This window comes from Quercus robur, chromosome 2 (assembly GCF_932294415.1).
Source record: "Quercus robur chromosome 2, dhQueRobu3.1, whole genome shotgun sequence".
Classification (NCBI taxonomy): Eukaryota; Viridiplantae; Streptophyta; class Magnoliopsida; order Fagales; family Fagaceae; genus Quercus; species Quercus robur.
This window is the reverse complement of record NC_065535.1, coordinates 90339748-90361053: the sequence shown is the minus strand read 5'-3', so window position 1 is coordinate 90361053 and position 21306 is coordinate 90339748. Positions and strand designations below refer to the sequence as shown.

The 21306-nt window shown below is 32.4% G+C and overlaps 1 protein-coding gene across 1 annotated transcript; it reads left to right on the top strand.

The window, feature by feature from the left end:
- Positions 1-11071: 11071 nt before the first annotated feature.
- On the top strand, positions 11072-18939 carry LOC126705326 (glutamate receptor 2.8-like). The gene is made up of 5 exons (XM_050404239.1): positions 11072-11258; positions 15496-16805; positions 17056-17368; positions 17502-17911; positions 18436-18939. The coding sequence occupies exons 1-5, from the start codon at positions 11072-11074 to the stop codon at positions 18937-18939; spliced, it is 2724 nt and encodes a 907-aa protein (XP_050260196.1).
- The last annotated feature ends 2367 nt before the right edge of the window (positions 18940-21306 follow it).

The following is a 21306-nucleotide window of genomic DNA, read 5'->3' as shown; positions in this document are numbered from 1 at the left end:
AAGTTTTGATACAAAAAATAATATCCCAAATAATTAGCAAGAACATAAAATAAAAAAGAGTTTAGAAAAATCTCACAATGTTATAGAATCACGCTGCGAAAGCGTTGTCCTTAAAAGTTGATTCGTGCCACCCAAAGTAAAACTTGGTGCGATTGGTTCTCTTGGCCAAACAACCCTCCAGGATTAGACTATAGCGTCAACCTTTGTGATGTACGTACTTCCACTCACAAAAGATTTAAGAACAACCCTCTATTGCCTTTCCTTAGAACAAATATTCTTGTAGAAAAAATATATAGGAGAAAAAGATAGTAGACTTGTATATTCCTAAAATATAGAGTAGTAAAAAAGACCCCTTCAGAAAGTGTGTTATGATGAGTATTATATAGGCTACTTATGAAGATAATAGTCTATAGTTATTGGTTACTAATAACCCTTAAAAGCTCAACGACTATATTATCAATTATTGCCTAACGGCTATTTTTCTCATAATTGCCCAACGGCTATTTTACTCATAAATTTCTAACGGCTAGAAAATAAATAAGAATAAAAGTGTTTGGAACACACACCCACACCAACACCAACAATCCCCCACATGTTACAAACACAAAATAGGAAAGGCACGCAACTAAAGAAAGCATGCATCAATATAGTACTAGAAGGTTTTAACCATACATAGGATAAATAAGTAGGAACTAAAAGACAATGGTGGAGTTAAAACTTTTTTAACCAAGCTATTAGTAAACCAAACTTACCACCCACATAACTTTCTTTATCAAGGTTGTTCTTAAGCGGGTTGGCGCCTTATCCAAGCCATGCGCCACTGGGTTTCATGAGAGCTCTAGAGACCTACCCAAAAAGTCTCATAAGAAGCGGCACAACTTCCACTCACACATAGGTGGCATCCATCAGGAGTGCGTGCAGAACACCCCATCCCAACAAGTAGGGAGTATGGATCCATTAAGAGCCTAAAACTCAACCTCCAACAATCTACAACTTAATCGGTGGCATCCATCATGAGTGCGTGCAAATACACCCCATCCCAATAGGTAGGGATATGGATCCATTAAGAGCCTAAAGCTCAACCTCACCAAATTCTGCAACTTAGCACTGTCTCACACCATAGGGATGGACTCATCACTAATCTCCTTACCGAGATAGCGGAAAACACGTAACAAATGACAATGCCCATGGACCACTAATAACCTTTACCCATTTAACCTCTTGCGTGGAATCACCCATCATAGAGGTTGGGCATTAGCCATAGTGTCGCAACTTGGGTATTAGTCCAATCCCCCTAGATGTCTCACTCACTAGCCTCATTGCTGGTGGTTTGGTCAAAGGATCGGCCAAGTTCCTTTCAGACCTCACAAGATCCAATGACATAACATCATTATCAATAAGCTATCTCAGTCTCAATTGGATATGTCGACTTTTCCTATTTCACAAAGTCCAATGACATAACATCATTATCAATAAGCTGCCTTAGCCTCAATTGGATATGTCGACTTTTCCCTTTATAAACTTTGCTCTTAACACGTGTTATGGCAGCCTGACAATCACAAGGAAAGCAAACAGAGACAGCAGAGTTAGTAAATGGAGGCATATCAATTAATAAACTCCTAAGCCATATAGCTTTGGACCCAGCCTTCTCTAAAGCCATTAATTCTGTTTCCATATTAGATCTCACTATGCAAGTCTTCTTGGATAACTTCTAAGAGACAGCCCTTCCAGCTAGTGTAAGCACATATCCACTAGTGGGCTTTACATAATCTGTATCAAAGATCCAGTTAGCATCACAATATCCTTTTAAAACAACAGAATAACCACAATATGACAAACAAAAATAAAAAGTCCCCTTTGAATATATCAATAATATAGATATTGTATCTCAATGCTCAACACTAGGACTATGAGTGTATCTATTCAATCTACCAACATCATATGAAATATCAAGGCAACTACAGTTTGTCAAAAATATTAAACAACCAATAATTTGTGCTTACTTATCTTATGAAACATTATCACCACATTTTTTACCAAGTGCACCTTTAAATCATACATAATAGGCATAGGTCACATATCAAAGTGTTTAATTTTTTTTTCCTCACATAATGAGATTGTGACAGTATATTGCAATCATTATCCTTAAGGATCTTAATGCCTAAAATAGCATTTGCCCCAACCAAAATTTGCATATCAAATTTAGAGGCAAGAAACATTTAGTATCATGCACAACATTATGGCTAGTTCCAAATATAAGTAAGTCATCAACATATAAACAAATAATAACACCTTCATTATTATTTAGCTTATTATATATGCATTTATCCTCATGATCATAAATCACAAATCCATATGTAAGCATCATATATCAAAATTTTCATGTCATTGTATAGATGCTTGTTTTAATCCATACAAGGATTTAACCAATTTACAAACTTTATGTTATTGTCCAAGGACAACACAACCCTTGGGTTGCTCTATATAATTTTTTTTTTCTCCTTTCTGATTCACCTATTAGAAAAACAGTTTTAACATCCATATGATGTAAATAGGTTTGTAAATAGATACAATAACAAACAACATTCTTATAGATGCAATTCTAATAATCGAAGAATAAGTATAAAATAATCAACATGATATTTTTGCTTATAACCTTTAGCTACCGAACATGCCTTATACTTATCTATGATCCCATTTAGTTATAAGTTTCTTTTAAAAACCCACTTGCAACCATACAAATTTTGTTTTAAACACCCACTTGCAACCAATAGGCTTAACCTTAGGTGGAAGCTCAACCCATTCCAAGTGTGATTAGACATAATCTAATAATTTATTAAAAGCTTCCAACAATAATGGTGCATCAACAAATTTAATTGCATCATAATAACTTACATGTTCATCTTCAACAATATAGGTAAAAAAATTGTTACCGTAACTCTTTTTCTCTCAGTTCGCTTACTTCTTCTCAATTCTTGCACATCACAACAAGATCATTACAAGTATCAATAGGTTCATGAAACATATTTTCCTTATTTTTTCAAGGAAATTCATACTTAAAGAAAGTATTTTTTAAGATTTAACAATAGTATTAAATTCTAAATACATCACTATTGATGAAAATAATTCTATATCATGAACTATAACAAACATAACCAATAAATACACAATCACATATTTAAGAATCAAGTTTCCTTCTTTTAGGTTCATGTAGCATGACCTTAGGCAAGTACCCCCACACTTTGAGGTATTCTCATTTTAGATTTGGTTAACATCTTAGCCAACTACCCCCACAATTCGAGGTATACCAAGTTAGGCTTATGTCATTCTCAACTTCATTTTTTATATTTTATAAAATTTCCAATACCTCGTCTTTGGTTCCTAATACACAAATAAATATAGAATGGTCATCAACAAAGATTACATAAAATCTTTTACCACCTCTAATCATTGTGTGTTTTAAATCATCCAAAATGATATGGACCAAATTAACTAAGGAGTTTGGTTCCTCTTATTACAGATTTGCAAGGTTTTTTATTTTATTTTATTTATTTATTTCAAATTCACAAAAACCTATCCACCATCTCAAAACAACACATATAGCCAATAAAAATATGTATATATAAATTTTCAATATCACTCTTGTACTTGGGGGATAAAAGGAATATTTATTCCCACTAAGTCTTATCCCTTAGCCTAAAATACTAGTTGGATCATTTTATTATTTATATATAAAGAAATTTTTAATTATTTTCCATAATTTCTCATTTCATATATTTGTGTCAACATATGTAAAAATAATAGCTTTTGTACATAGAGCCGATAGCCTCTAGCTACTAGAAACCACTCTTAGAAATGTCCAAAATTTTACAAGAATAAGATACTTAATATTTTTGTAAAATTTGACATCATGATACCAAAATTGTATAATACAAATGTTTAATCATTCATAATTTCTTTTTCACACAACCATAAATGATTATTTGAATACTTTGGCAAGGAAGATAATATTCAATTAAATTATAGTATCGTTGTATCTTCATCATACAAAAGGAGTATTCAAGATCATATGGCACCATTTTTCTCACTTAACAATAGGAATGCCTTCACCATAAGACTACACCATTTTTTCCTCTATCAAAATTTTTCCAAAAAATAAAATTTCATCTCATTTCTCATAAAAATTATTTCTAACATTTTTTTTTAATTCCAAAAAACATTTCTCAAAACACATACGTTTTTCTTTAATCTCATGTTCCTCAGATTTCAATAAACATAAAACAATTTCACAAAATATAATACACATATAATATCACATAATTGCAAATGCAATAAGTTGATATCCACATATCAATACAACGTTACATAATATTATTCACATATGATTTAGATTAGAGAATCAAAATCACATTTGGATGGACGTCATTTATTTTTTCTTCTAAAATATTAGTCCACCAAATTGTTTAGATAAACCAGATAGTAAAATAAACTCCACAAAAGATATAAGTAATTATATCTAAGAATATAACTACTAGCATTTTTTCTTTATAAACATAATATCATGTCACAATATAAAATTTCATGATCAATAACTTGTTTATCCATTTTGAAACACGAAGATCAACTTTTAAGATTGTTGGAAATATTTTAGTGAATAAACAAGTTTTGATACAAAAAATAATATCCCAAATAATTAGCAAGAACATAAAATAAAAAGGAGTTTAGAATAATCTCACAATGCTATAAAATCACGCTGTGAAAACGTTGTCCTTAAAGGTTGATTCATGTCACCCAAAGTAAAACTTGGTGCGATTGGTTCTCTTGGCTAAACAACCCTCCAGGATTAGACTATAGCGTCGACCTTTGTGATGTACGCACTTCCACTCACAAAAGGTTTAAGAACAACCCTCTATTGCCTTTCCTTAGAACAAATATTCTTGTAAAAAAAATATGTGGGAGAGAAAGATAGTAGACTTGTGTATTTCTAAAATATAGAGTAGTAAAAAAGACCCCTTTAGAAAGTGTGTTATGATGAGTATTATATAGGCTACTTATGAAGATAATAGTCTATAGTTATTAGTTACTAATAACCCTTAAAAGCCCAACGGTTATATTATCAATTATTGCCTAACGGCTATTTTTCTCATAATTGCGCAACGGCTATTTTACTCATAAATTTCCAACGGCTAGAAAATAAATAAGAATAAAAGTGTTTGGAACACACACCCACACCAACATTTGTACCGTGGTTTTTCCCTTAAAGGAGAAATAGTTTCCACATAAATCTTTGTGTTTTTATGTGGTTGTACTTCCACTGTACTTGCTGAAATTTATTCACAGTTATATAGAATTTTTCCCAACAAAATATATATATATATATGAGAGCATAATGTATTATAGAAGATGTATTTTTCACTCATTTTGTAAAGAGGATGTTAAGAGATATTGCAAACGGAAAGGAGTGAGACTTATGGAAATCACATTTCAGTCATTTCTTATTGATATAATAATCAGGCACTTTCCCTTAAATAATGAAAAATCAGGCACTAATTTCCAGAAGCTTATTAAAAAAGAGTCTCAGGATTTTCTTGATTCCTAACCAACATCTATGTTTTGTGATGTCTCTATCTTATCTGTTTGAATAGAAGTGAGTGTATCAACTTTTGCTCAAAAAAAAAAAAAAAAAGTGAGTGTATCAACTTTAATGGATGATATCCATTTGAGATGTGAGGTGCTTCGAACCATAGAATAACACTTGAAACGAGTCCATACTGCATACTCCATATTGCCCGAAACAAGTGAACTAATTTCAACATATGCAGGTTTTGTGATGTGGATCACTTTCTTGTTATCCTTGCCAATGTGTTTGATATTCAAAAGGTAATCTCTTTTCCTTGGTTTATTGGGATTCATTGATGTCAAAGTTTCATAAAGAATCATCCTATTAGCTATATATGTTCTCTATATTCCACTACATAAGTGCATCCAATTTTTAATGTATTTCGGTAATAATGGTTCGTGATCTCTTCATCTTTTCTCCACAGCTAGTCCGGTCAAACATGTCTATTTCAAATTCTTGAAAGCGAAGGATTAGTGCACAAACACATGCGCTTGATTCTCCACTTACAATTCCATTAATTAGGTTGACTGGTTGACAATAACGTTTCATCAAACAATTTTGAAAGGTTAAGAGCCTTGTAATTTAGTGGTATTATTTGATTTCTTTTATAATGAGGGTCTGTTTGGATACTGCTTATTACTGAAAACTGAAAACACTATAACAAAATAATTTTTAAATGTATAAATAGTGTCGTGGGACCTAATTTAAAGTTAAATTTGCATTTTTTTTCCAAGTTAGATAGCGCAAAACGCACTATCCAAACTCACACTGAGTTTAAATTTCTCATTTATTGTAACAATTAAATTATATTAAAAGTATATAAGTTTGAACGAAAGAAAAAATAAAACATAAGAAAGCAGGGGCAGCTCTACAGCCAGCCCAAGGGGTCCAAATGAACCCCCTAGCTTGGCCCAAAAAAAAAAAAATAATATATAATGTGGGATCAAAGAATTTGACAACTCCGGCCCACTTTATACTAAGCCGAAGGCCCACGCCGAGGAGGAAGAAATGCCTGAGGACGAATGAAGAAAGCCCAAATGGCCCAAAAACATCGCCGAGGACAATCCTGTTCTCAGCCAACCTAGATCCTAGAAGGGAAGAACGACATGCCATCGACGATAGCCTCCCAAAGCGCCCCAAGAAAAAAGACAAGTACCGTAGGACAGCCATGGGAGCATGGTGTAGGAACAGTTCAAGGAGAAACTGTCACCTCCGCATTAAATGCCCACAACTAACGTTCTGGCCGCATTAATGAGGAAATGACCCCTGAACAATGCGGTCTTGGTTGCTACAACTCACAGAAGGTTTGGGAAGGTAGCTGATGGGACAAACACTCGAGTAGTGACCTGCATGATCAACAGATATAGGGCCAAGATCGACTGGAAGGGGATATATAATGTGAGAAATCCTGGGATTGGGAATTAGAAAGAGAGAATACAGAAGCAATTGGCACGATCTTGGAAACCTTTGTAACCAAGCACTAAAGAAAGAATAAGAACACTAAGTTCCTCGGACGAAATGCCCGAGGGCAGAATTTCATACTTTAGTCCACGTCCCTGTTATTCAATCCATTCATAACCATGTTTAGTTATTGTAATCCTCACTAAGACTTAGTTCTTAAACCCATTTTCTATAAATTTATTGTATTGGGTTAGTTGGGTCTAAGTTCACTCATTTAACAGGAGAAGTGTTCAATCCCAGTTCCTACATATAAATTTTTTATTTTATTATTATTATTTTTTTTTTTTTTGATACCTAAAATAAAATTTTGAACACTCTGACCCTAAATTTTGTTTAAACCCAATTAAAATAAACTTGAAATATGATCATCTTAGTGCTATTTTTACAAAATTTTCACATTATTTCTACAATAAGGTTAAATGACAAGTTGTAATTGGCTTTTTATTTAAACTCATAAGTGACATCACTTTTTTACATACCTTTAACAACTTACCACCTAAATTTTATTGTGTAAATGTTGTGTCAGTAGCACTACTCATAAAATTACTCATTTGTTAAAAAATAAATAAATAAACATTCTCTCTAGATTTTGGCTTACTTTACCATTGATGGTAGAATGAAATGGTTTTTTCCTACACTTTTCTTCTTCATCAACAAAAAATAACACCACTTGTACAACCAACTCTGACTGTGTTTACATCTATGATTCTTTTCTCATTCGCACTTCTATGTTTTCTTTATGTCTAATCAAGTAATTTGATAAGTGCTCTACAGTTTTTTGAGTCCAAAAAGTCTTAGTGTTTGCTCCAATTCCAAGAGAATGACCATGTGTGTGGTTAATCTTATATAAGTTACTATTTTTTTCCCTTATTATCATATTTACTCCTAAACCTACTCTTAGATGTGTTACTATTTTTCTTTATCATATATTTTTATTTAATTGATATTACATATGATTATAATAAATTATTATTAATTTGACAAATATTATGATTAATTATTTATTTTTATTTATTTATGCATACAATTGTTGTTTTCTTACCAATCTTTAAACTATTAATAATTTTTTAAGACTATTGTACAGTATAGTTGTATTGTATACTATTTAAAATACTATGTTAGATTATTGTATGTAATATGATAATTGTATATACAAAAAAAAAAAAAAAAATTAATCATTTTATTTTTTTACTCCCCACAACAAAATCCTAGCTCAAGACACTATTAACCCCCCTAGAAAAAAATTCCAGAGCCGCCATTGTAAGAAAGAAAGGAAGAAATCTAACCTCCATTTGGAATATAATGATATTATATACTATCTGTTCCAGTATATAGTTCTAATACTATGGCAAATGGCAACGTAATATCAATAATGTACGTGGGTTCTAGTTAATTTAACTAGTAAAGTTTTTAATAGTTAAATAAGAAATATGAGGTTCAATCCTGAAAAAGAACTATCATCAGGAGCGAACGTTATAGGTTGAAACTTTCTCAAAACAAAAAATCAGTAATATACATGATTATATGTTATTGAATGCTTAAATATTTGGGATAACTAATAATTTATCAAGATATTCTAAATAAATCCATGTGAAATGATAGAAATAACAAATAAGTCAAAAAGAATTGGAAAGTGAAGCAATGGTAGGTAGCCTTTTTAGTCATTAGTCGACTAGCTGGGGTCATAACTCATAAAGTGAAAGGAATTTTATATATTTACATTATACCACTAAAATGTTGGTTGGCTCGTAAAAAAAAATGTTGCTTGACTTTTGGTAAGGACTTGGACCAACATACCTCACAATATGGGTTTAAATTTCCCTACTAGCCGCGTATTGCGGTCCAAGTAGAGAATATTGTGGTCAAGAGTCAGGAAAACCACACGATCACATACAATATGTAAAAGAATAATTTCCCAAAGCGGAAGGACAATTATATAACTTAATTGAGGAGAGAAAAAAAAAAAAAAAAAAAAAAAAAAAGAATGAATGCCAACATGGCGTTAAAATAATGAATAAGTCTTGTGACACAACAAATGCCACAATTCATCCATGTAGCGAGTTGTGATTGGTGGATGAGTGCTAGTGGATCCATGTGGGGATACCTCTTCACCAACCACAACTCACTAGATAGGCGAATTGTGACATTTGTTGTGCCACTTTATGTGGTACAAGAATTATTTTAAAATAATAATGCTTACATTTCTATCTTGAGGCTGGTCATTATTGCAAGAAAGAATGGTCAGCTTATTTTAGTAATTAACGGCTTCTTTTTTATTTTTTTTCCTGTCCCCTTCCCCTGATTCGTTAGAAAGGAATAGGTTACAAGATTATTCAAGCATCTCACTTAGCAAGACTATTCATATTGGTCTATATAAATGTTAACGTTATAACAAGAAGTTATATCAGCAATTATAAAACATATTATGTCCTTATAATATTATTTATTTATTGATATTGTGTCTTTATATTTGTCTTATAATTAAACAAGTTTAGTGATACAACAGAATCTTGCTATGACAAAATGGTGTGGTCAGGACAGAATTATTTCCACAAATGTTGATAACACATACTTAGACCGTCAAAGTTCATAAAAGCGTGTACTATAATCCACTCAGGAAAAAGGGTTACAATGTTGCCGAAAGATAAGCTATGAGATGAATTTAGATAGTGATGACAAACATGCTTGTCCCACCTGATTTGTCTGTCTCATTTTGTGCAGAGTATTCACATTAGTTGTGCTAAAATAGCATAAATTCTCAAATTTGTCTAATAAACTCTAAAATACACCCACATTAGTTTTATGTATTCAATATGCAAAAAAAAAAAAAAAAAAAAAATTGTTAGTCTTTTTTAAAATTTAGAAGACACTATAACTTATGCAAATGATTTTTAATTTTATTTTTATCTCTTTTTGTTGGTTTTTGTGCAAATGATTTGAGGAAATAATAACAATAAAAGAAAAAAAAAATATTTCAATAAAATAAGATAATATAGAATAGATAATCAAATATGAGTGCTTTAAAAAGTGGTTAGGTTAAATAGGAAATCTAGGTTCTTGTTATATAATAGAGAGAAAATTTTAAATAAACTGATGTGAATTATGTTTATAGATTTTTTCTACCAAGACATTGTATTCGTCATCATAACCTTGTCTTATTTCGTCATGTTCTGAGTATCTTGTTATTCGCCACCACCCATTGCATTTTTCTCGTGTTCATATCTCACTGTGTCGAGACCAACTTATTAAATATGACAATATCTCCACCCAATCTTGCCCCAACTTGCCCTTTCTTGCCTTTTTTGTTGTTTTCCTACCCGACACTGTTATCATCTTTGGACTTGGAGCACTTATATTCTTAGTTAAAATGTAAAATATAGTGAAGTGATGTCTCATCCCAGTCAGATGTAAAGTCTTAAATAAATAAAAATATATAATATATATATATATATATATTTTTTTAATTCTAGAATTCATTAAAAAATTAAAAATATATATTAACTTTATTAAATTTCATTTTACACAGGTCTATAAAATTTGACAATTTTTTTTTTTTATGTAAAAATATTTTCAGATCCTAACAATTCCAAAAGTTAAATAAAAATATTTATTAAAAAAAAAAAAGGAAAAAAGTAACTATTGAGTCTACAAATAGGGATGAGCCAAAACATGATCCCATACATGCTTTTTCCAAACCCTTTCATTCTTTTTCTACTTGACTTGTCCCACTTCTTCTACCAGTTATATTTACTACTCTTGAACTTTGATAACTCATCGTCTCTCACTCAAGCTATTACAATAAACAATTCCACACACATTTACCAATTCTATTACCCAAAACCTACATTTGGCAAAGTAATCTAATTGCTACTTAGGTCTAAGTCATTACTGCATGGCCCTTTAAGCCAATTAAGAATGACAATGGCAAACCTGAATCACCTTTTACTTTTCATCCTCTTTTTCTCGCTCAGCCTCTTGGGTAAACAGTCAATGGCAGATGATGTAGTAGTACGAGTGGGTATTGTTCTTGATTTGAACTCCACAAAGGGAGAAATGGCAAAGAGCTATTTATTGATGGCGGTCTCTGATTTCTACGCTGTGAATTCCAATTATCGAACTAGACTCAGTCTATTTATCAGGGATTCTAAGGGTGATGTTATTGGTGCTGCATGTGCAGGTAATTAACACTGTCACTCACATCATTTTATTTTTATTTTTTGGTACGTAGAAGTAATAAAACTGGTATATCTTTTCTGTCAGAAAAGGCATGGAAACCACACATGCAGACATGCACAAATAGGAGAATATCTTTTTTTTTTTTTTTTGCCCCCTAATATGGGATATCACACATATTAAATTATGGTCCATCATAAAAGCTTTATATTTTGAATCCTCCCACTTGCAATAATTCATTTTGCGTATAAGGTGGGTCTCAAATGTTGCTCTTGACATTGCTGGATCAAGTATTCAATTTATAAATTAATCTCTGTTGAGAGGTTTGAGAGAACATCCAAAGTCATCTCCTAGTTTCAGAAATAATACACCACTTCCTGAATTTTTTTTTTTCTTCTAAATTCATATAAGTCACGCATACATCATTGATCATTAACATGTCTTTATCTACATGAACAGAATATTTTGATTTTTCAAAATATATTTCTATAAACTAGCCAAATGAGTGAATAAATTAAGTAGTCCCTATTCAAATAAAATTATTTGTTGTGGAAAATTGACCCTAGCTCTCAAGGGATAGAGTGCTAATTTTTGAAACTAGAAGGGGTAAGTCTGAGATAATTCCTTGATAGCTTGTTTGGATGAGGGGGGTAGAGGAGAGTAGAGTAGAGGGATGGAGAGTAAATTAAATTACCTTGTTTCATTGTTTTTTAAGGGAAGAGGGGGAGGGATTTGGAGGAGTTTTAACTACTTTTAACTCCTCATTTTTAATTCCCCAAATTGGAGAGATTTGAAAGGAGAGTAGAATATAGAAATACTTGATTACCAAATGAATTACCAAATTTACCCTTATCATATTAATAAAATTACAAACTATGAAAATACTAATTATTCCCCTTCTCTTACTTAATCTTAAAAACATCCAAATAATGTGGAGAATAACAATTCCCCTCTACTCTCCTCCCCTCTACCCCTCTCTACTCTCATCTCCCTCCAAGCTTCCAAACATAGCATAAAACTATACAATAATACATAAACCAGAAGATAATTAAGTCTGCTGAGGTAGTTTCTTTCATTTTCAAAACAAAAACAAAAACAAAAATTCCAAAAGTAATTTTGAGTTCATCTTCACCATTCCTATTTGCTACCCTAGCTTCCCTTTTAAAACAAGCCGCTTCATCAAGTAGTTTTAATATTATACATTAATTTAAGTTTTTTTTTTTTTTTTTGGGTAGGACTTAAATTTAAGCTTTGTTATGGATCATTTGCCCCACTATCTAGCTTACTTGTGAGTTGTGACTAGGTCCGGCAAAAATTATTAACAATCTGTCGAGCCTTGACTAATGACTAGTGGTTTAGTAAAAAGAGGATTCACACATATAACTAATGATTGGGCAAAATTGTTTATGTACATGGTGAGTGAAAGAGAGAGAGAGAGAGATCAAATTTCATTATCAACAACTGGATCGGAGCATAGATAGAAATTAAATTATCCTTTTTTAATTTGTTTTAATCAATATACAATAAGAGAAGCACCTCAGAGCTAAGAGCATTAGAATCCAGATCTTCGAAAGATTTTTTTTTTTTAATCCAAACTGAAGAGCACTTTATTCACAAATCACCAAAAAAGAAAACTGTTTTGGAAAATCATGTACAAATTTTTGGGGTTTAAAACGTTTATGGAGATCATAACTGTGTTTTCCAGGTCAACTGAAAATATGTATTATCTTTCTTATCAAGATTTTACAACACTAGTAAGTACAAAAAACATTATCTGAAAAATGTTTTACAACAAAACAATAGTGGCTTTTACTTTAAATTTGGCTAAAGTTTGTAAAGTTGGATGTGAATGCTCTACTTATGCTTGCTTGGCCTTCGGCCAGATCTTTGCAGTACTTAAAAACCTCAATCCATAAGTTTAACTGTTGGAACATGTCTTAAATACTTTTTTTTTTTTTTTTTTTTTTCATGTGGAAGCTAAGAAAGTATATATTCTAGTTTGATATTTCTTGGCCACATAAGAAAAATATTCCTTGCCAACCAATGAATATATATTGAGGTATTATATATAGAGGCAAATGTTGCAAAATGTTTGACAACTTTGACTTGACCAAGAAGTGGGAGAAAGCATAAGACTTTTAAGAGAATATGGAGTAAGCTTTCTTAAAAAAAAAAAAGGTTGGTAGTTCTTTTGAAATTAACGGATACATGTGCATTGTGTTTTAAGAGCTAGGTTGTCTATTGTTCAAGTGAGAGAGCATCAACAGGTGTATTGGGATTTTGAAATTGTGATCATGTAATTTATGAACGTCTAGTTTTTGAGTTGGTATTGAGAGTTTGCTTTAGGTGTAATCAAATTTAGTAAAGTTTGTATATGCAAAAGTGAGAGGTTGAGTTTCTTTGTTTTTTTTTGAGGTTTGGTTGTGCGTATGTAAGTTTTTATTCATCTATATATAATATATTAATATCTAAAAGTTGAAACCTAATATTTATTGTTGTTACGTTTTTATTGAGACACATCAGCGTAGCATTTTAGTCCATTTAATCCTATTCGGTCCACTATGGTCCATTTGTTCAATTTAGGTCCAATTTGGTCCATTTTTGTCAGATTCGGTCTACTTTGGTCTATTCGTTCCATTTCGGTCCTTTTTTGTCTATTTGATCCATTTCAACCTACTTCGGTTCATTCAGTCCTCTTCAATGATGCATTGTGAGGAAAGGTTTATGTAGAAAGAAGAGTTGTTTGATAGACAATTATGTCACATTTTCAGTGTAATATTGGAAAATTTTTTATTTGATCCATTCAATCAACTTCAATTTATTCAGTCCACTTCAGTGATGCATTGTGAGGAGAGGTTTGTGTAAAAAGAGGAGCTACTTCATTAACAATCATGTCACCTTCTCAATGTAATGTTGGTAGATTTTTGATAAAATTAAAATTTTCTTATGTGATTAAACTATTGTACTTTTTTCAAATACAAATGATGGATTTACTATATCAACTTTCTCTTTAGGTCATTCAAGACGTATAAATAGAGAATGAACTATTTGTAAGGAGTATCATAAACAAATTACAACCACATATATTATTTATAAAATATCTCACTGTATATGATAATTGAATGTAAAATGCATTATGTTTCCTTTAGAAAAAAAAAAAAAAAACAAAAAAAAAAAAACTTACAAAATGTACACTTCCTAATAACAAATATAAATAACTTAATTTAGAAAATCTAATATATTTTATCAACTATATTTTGTTAGAAAGTAATCAAATTATTTTAAAAAAGGATTGGGACTAACAATTATAAGTCTCATCTACTATTTTCAGTCTTCACTTAACAAAAAAATCAAATCGTCAAATTTTGGTATGCGATCACTGATAGTAGATTTTGATTGGCATCACTCATAAATGTAAGCATCATATTGGCCAAATCACGTTAAATATTGTTGTGTATATTAACAATATATTTCTTGTTTATGTGAATGGACCTTCACAAAGTCCTAAATTTTAAGAGTAAGACATCTCAAAATATGCTTCTACATAGGCAAACATATCTTCATATAGAAAAATAATTCAACCACTAGTTTAATTACTAGTTTAATTATATTGCAGAATCGTAATTATATTGCAGAATCGCATATCTTCCTCTTTATTTACAATCCTTTAGGCATTCCATTCCTCCAATGATCTTTCTTGTTGTTTGTTTATTTGGATACATTTAAGACCTGACAATGTCATTTCCATAAGCGTTGTGCAAATTCTCTCCTACATGGCTATGCTAAAGATGGATAATACAAAACCAACAACGGGCCTCCCAACAGTACTAATTTACGCTGAGACTGTGTCATAATTGTTTGCATCCCATTGTTTATATATTATTGATTCTTCAAATTCCACATTTTTGGAAAATTTTCTTATTTGCATTTCTAAGAAAAACCTAAATTGGTAAGTGTATCAAGTAGTTTCACACAAGTATACAATTAAACAAATGTCTAGTTCAACAGGGTTCTCTTCATTTCACTTGAAATAGATAAAGTATATTTCATGGTTAAAATTTCATTTCATAGATTTGAAAGTGTATAGACTAGAAAGTACTACGTTGTTTAAAACTTTTTATAACTTGACACTGGATATACCTTTAGATTTGTAATATTTAATTTAAAACATAAAATGAGTCCATTTCAAATGAAAATATCCACTGGACATGGATTTCCTGACTCATTCGTGTGAAATGCAGCTCTAGATTTGATGAAGAACGAAAATGTGCATGCCATCATCGGACCTCAAAGGTCAACACAAGCTAAGTTTGTCGCAAAACTTGGTGATAAGGCTCATGTTCCTATACTTTCTTTCTCAGCCACAAGTCCCTTTCTTTCCCCAAACCATAACCCATTTTTCATCCAGACAACCCAAGATGATTCAGCTCAAGTGAAAGCCTTAGCCACCTTAATTCAAGCTTATGGTTGGCGAGAAGTCATTATTATCAATGAAGACACAGATTATGGCAATGACTTAATTCTATGGTTGATAGATGCTTTCCAAGAGGCTGATGTCCGATTGCCATACAGAAGTGTCATTTCTCCATCTCCAAAAGATAGTGATATTTTAGAGGAGCTTAACAAATTAAAGGCAATGCAAACAAGAATATTCCTTGTACACATGTGTGCTTCTCTTGCCTCAAAGTTTTTTGTACTTGTAAAGAATTCCGGAATGATGAGTGAAGGGTATGCATGGATAATGACACAAGGGCTATCAAGTTCGTTAGATACTATTGACTCAAAGGTCTTGGATTCAATGCAAGGTGTTTTAGGAATTAGGCCTTACACACAAATTTCTAAAGGTCTAGAAGATTTTGAAAGAAGATGGAAAACAAATCTCACCTCAGGAAAAACAAACTATAAGACTTTTGGGTTAAACCTCTTTGGATTACAAGCATACGATTCAATTTGGGCATTAGCAATGGCAGTGGAGAAGGTCAATATAGAGAATTCTAGCTTTTTAAAGCAAAATGCTAGTGAAAGTAAAGTAGACCTTGCAGCCATAGGAGTTTCTGAAATTGGTCTAAGGCTTCTCAACACAATTGCAAGCACTAGATTTCAAGGCCTAAGTGGGGACTTTTATTTGGTTAAGGGACAGTTGAAAGCTTCAATCTTTGAAATCTTCAATATGATAGGACAAACCAAGAGGATTATTGGGTATTGGAACACCAAGAAAGGACTTTCAAAAGAAGTAGATGACATTTGTACTATAGCATCCTCAATATTGAAGGACAATCTTAAGCAACCAGTCTGGCCTGGAGACACAACAAACCAACCAAAAAAGTTAAGGATTGGGGTTCCAGCAAGAGATGGTTTTAATGAGTTTATAAACGTTAAATGGTGTCCTCGTACCAATAAACCAAATATATCCGGGTTTTCAATTGATGTGTTTCTTGCTGTGTTGGATATGTTACCCTTCCCCCTTCCACATGAATTTGTGCCCTATGTGACTAAAAATGGACAGAGTGCAGGAACTTATGATGAACTTCTTTACCAAATCAAACTTAAGGTAAATTTTTAGTTTACAATACTTGGTTGTTATATGAACATGACACAATTTTTTTCACAACTGTTGAGGTAGTAATTTGTGATTGCTATACAATAAAAGTAATTTTAATGATGGTTCTATACAAAAGTGATGTTGCATTAATTACAATCTATTATCTCAATATGTTGTTAAATTTATTGCATTTGCCACATTGTCGATCATATGTAACTTCGTAATATGATATTCCTCACATATTTCTCTCAAAATGCAGAAGCTTGATGCTGTGGTTGGAGACACAACAATTGTGGCTAATCGCTCCTTATATGTTGATTTTACATTACCTTACTCTGAATCAGGTGTGTCAATGGTGGTTTTGATGAAAGATAATGAAAAGAAAAACATATGGATTTTTTTAAAGCCGCTAAGCTGGGAACTTTGGTTAGCAATCGGTTCAGCCTCCATTTTTACAGGTTTGGTAACATGGGTTCTTGAACACCATGTAAATACTAAGTTTAGAGGGCCCCCTGATCAACAAATTGGCACGATTTTCTTGTTCTCCTTTGCAACGCTCACCTCTAGTTATAGTAAATTCTCTTTACCTCTACAAATGAAATTTTATTTCATTTCTTTTTTTCCTAGGCACTTCCTTTATTTTTAAGGAAACAATTCAAACATGTGTAACACTTTGTACATGCTCAAATATTGATGATGTTTTAGGGGAGAAGGTAGTCAACAATTTGTCAAGATTTGTGCTGATAATATGGGCCTTCATGGTACTCATCCTAACACAGAGTTACACGGCAAGCTTAGCTTCAATGTTGACGGTACAACAATTGAAACCTGAATTTGTTGATGTAAAAGAGATCAAAAGGAATGGTTACTTTGTAGGATATCATAATGATTCCTTCGTTAGAGAGCTTCTCATAAAACAGTTCAATATCGATGAGTCCAAGTTGAAGCCTTATAGAACCCCTGAGGAGTATGATGAAGCTCTGTCGAATGGAACTCATAATGGTGGTGTAGCTGCTATTTTTGATGAGATCCCTTACATTAAGCTTTTCCTCTCAAAGTATGGCTCTAGGTATGCAATGGTTGGACCAATCTACAAAACTGATGGATTTGGCTTTGTGAGTATCTATCTCTTAACCTATCCAATCAACATAATATGGGAAAAAAGAATGCAGATATGTTTTTGTTTAGATATTTCTTATACATATGTTGCATTCACTTGGTAGAACATTCTATTGATCCAGATACTTTTATAGGTCAATGTTTCTATAGGTCATAAGTGAGCAAGGTAAATGCAACAATTTTATGGTATCCATGTCTTAGACTAGTCATCCATGTCTTATACACACACACACACCACTCACAATGATAGAGAAATTGGAGAGGGAAGAGGAACAGAAGCACTTTTTTTTCCCTTTTTGTTATCTCTCTTCTGCCAAGTTTGGTTACAAATGAATTCATACATGGCTTTATATGGTCATCAAGCACTATCCTAGTCTTGTTCATATTACATTACATGACTTCATTTAAGTATGTTTTTCTTATTTAATAAAAAACAAGTTTATCCATTAAAAAAAATCATATCTATATTTTAATATAGATTTATCCATATAATTAAATATTTTTTGGTTTCTTTCTTCAGGCCTTCCCACGTGGATCCCCTCTAGTCTCTTACATTTCAAGAGCAGTCTTGAATGTCACTGAAGATACAGATAAGATGACAGGAATTATGAGGAAATATTTTGAAACTCAAACTACATGTGTAGATGGAAGTGCTGAAATCTCTACAGATTCTCCTAGTCTTGGTGTGTATAGCTTTGGGGGCCTTTTCATCATAGCTGGAGTGGCTTCCATGTTTTCCCTATTGATATATGTGGTGAAGTTCCTTCACTTTCATTGGCCAACCTCAAACATTGTCCCTCCCAAAGGATCCTTTTGGTTGAAACTCATTGAGTTGGTAAAGCATTTCGACCAAAAAGATCTATGTTCATATCCTTTTAGGAAAAATGAATCTCCACTATGTCCTAAAATAAGTCCTGATGGCTTTGGAGCTTCACCTAGCATAGATGATAAGCAAAAACATTCAAGGACAAGCAGTGAAGGAGCAGACAATGTTGCTACAGATGATGATGACGAAATTTTGTGATGCATCTGTGGATGTGGCTAGCTTATTACAGATTTATCTTTTCCTTTTTCTTGCTAATTAGAGAAAGAGAAGTAGATGAAGGTTTTATAAGGGTGAATCCAAGTACTCTAAAAATATTCCAATTCCTAAGGTTGCGTGGGCACGTGATCCAACTCACCCCATTTAACAATGTTTATCATAGACATAAAATCACTGTTATGTTTAAGTAGTTTAAGTAGACCATGGCTTCATCATTACATTGACCATTTGGGCTATCTCTGTCCCTAAATGGGACAATGTAGTGTTATTTCATTTTCAACAATTTCCTATTAGCATTAAAACACTACTTAGTCTGAAAAGATTGTGGGAAACATTATTATGACTTCTCCTTCTTATAAATTATTAGTTTAGTGGACTTCTAGCAAGTCATTGATCCAACGAACCACTCACATTGCTGTGATCCAAACACTTAACCAAACTATTCAATCGATAAGAGCGATGGGCGGTGTCTACAAAGGGCATGGATGTAGTCAAGTGCGAGCTAATGACTCGTGCAGTTTGCTTAATTAGAATTCCTCATTAATTGACCATAAACAATATTGAAACTTTACCCTGTGGAAGTAAAGCATAAAATATGTTCAGCAATTGCAATCCCCAGTTTAAGAAAATTCATAACTTAGAATCCCAAGTAACTTCATAACTACGAGTCTACGACACTGATACAGCGTGTTGAAACCCAAGCAGAAACTTCTACAAAGTAATTTTACCTCCAAAGTAACTAACCCATATATATGCTTTGATTTCAAGCTCTCAGTAAGTGATTTGGCTTTAAGAAGTTCAAACTACTAGTTGAGAACATAAAGAGGAATACAAACCTGCATTACAAGTCAAGCAAAACAAGTTGAGACGATTATGATTCTATTCATCCACAAAATCAAGGATTATTTCTTATCAACCAGGAAAAGATATTATATACAAGTACTTCTGTTTAATTACAGTTCCAATAACATGTTCCTTTCTACACTACACTCAAAAGGCACTTCCTCTAGTGTTCCTTTCGACACTACAATCAGCTGTAATAACCGATGGATGCAATTGGATTTATGGAAGCCATTGACGAGTGCTAAAAAGCTTGCTCTGATACCATGAAAAAGTTTCTAACAATCGGGAGAAAAACTGTTATATTTCATCAAGATATAATTGCATTATGACTCTGATGCTTTATATATAGCAGAGCAGAGCACGAAGAGGAAGAGAAATATTAGGCGGGAAAACAGAAAATCAGTTGCAACAAACTTCCCAAACTATACTCTACCTATAAACAGTTGACACGTGACACGTGGAATTCCACTAACATAAAGCTCACTTAAACACTTAGGACACTATATTGTCGTTTAGTAAAAGTATATAAGCTACAGTGGTATAGCAGTAGAACCAATTCTTTCTTCTCTTGCTTCTTGCTGTGCTTGTATGCTTTCATTGAGCGGGTTTTGTGATATGGATCACTTTCTTGTTATCCTTGCCAATGTGTTTGATATTCAAAAAGGTAATCTAAAGTTTCATAAACAATCATCCTATTAGGCATTAGCGATGTACTCTATATTCAACTACATAACATAAGTGCATCCAATTTTTAATGTATTTTGGTTATAAAGGTGATCTCTTCATCTTTTCAACACAGCTAGTCCGGTCAAACATTTCCATTCCATATTCTTGAAAGCGAAGGATCAGTGCGCAACATATGCGCTTGTGTCTTCTGTTTCGTTCTTGGTCAAGCCACTTGCAATTCCATTAATTAGCTAGACCAATTGACAATAACACCTCACCAAACACATTTGAAAGGTTAAGAGCTGGCTAACAAAGAGAAAAGAAAGTTTAAGAGCCTATTTTTTACACTAGTTTATTTCAAAGTAAAATATTTACATATAAAACATTTATTTTTAGGTGTTTTGTATGATGTGTAAAATTTTTGTTGTACAAAATATCAAAACTAGCGACTCAGCCACCGGTGTTGGAGTACTGATGACCTAATCACTTGCACCGGCCATTAGACCAGCCGTTTCAACCGCTAGACCGCTGACTCCGGCGACAGAGACCTAACCACTGAAGTGAAGTGGTGGCTCCATTGACCGAATTGCCGGCACTAGTTGCCCAGACAACCAAATCGGCGACTTAGCTGCCAAATAGTGGATGAAAGGTGTTTTTGTAAAATGTTTTACTAAATTTTTGAAAGTAGAACATTTTACAACTTTTTACAAAAGATTTAACGGTCAAAAGAAAATATTTTACAAGTTTGATCATATTTTATATACAAACAAGTACTTGAAATGAAAAAATATCGTACAGAAGATAGTTTACTTCAAAACAAGAGGAGTGTTTTAGAGGTAT

Bases quoted from the DNA above. Each gene is read 5' to 3' on its own strand.
- LOC126705326 (XM_050404239.1), top strand. From the start codon at position 11,072: ATGGCAGATGATGTAGTAGTACGAGTGGGTATTGTTCTTGATTTGAAC. The intron at 16,806-17,055 runs GTAAATTTTTAG...CTCAAAATGCAG, and splicing joins TTTACCAAATCAAACTTAAG to AAGCTTGATGCTGTGGTTGG. The intron at 17,912-18,435 runs GTGAGTATCTAT...TTCTTTCTTCAG, and splicing joins AAACTGATGGATTTGGCTTT to GCCTTCCCACGTGGATCCCC.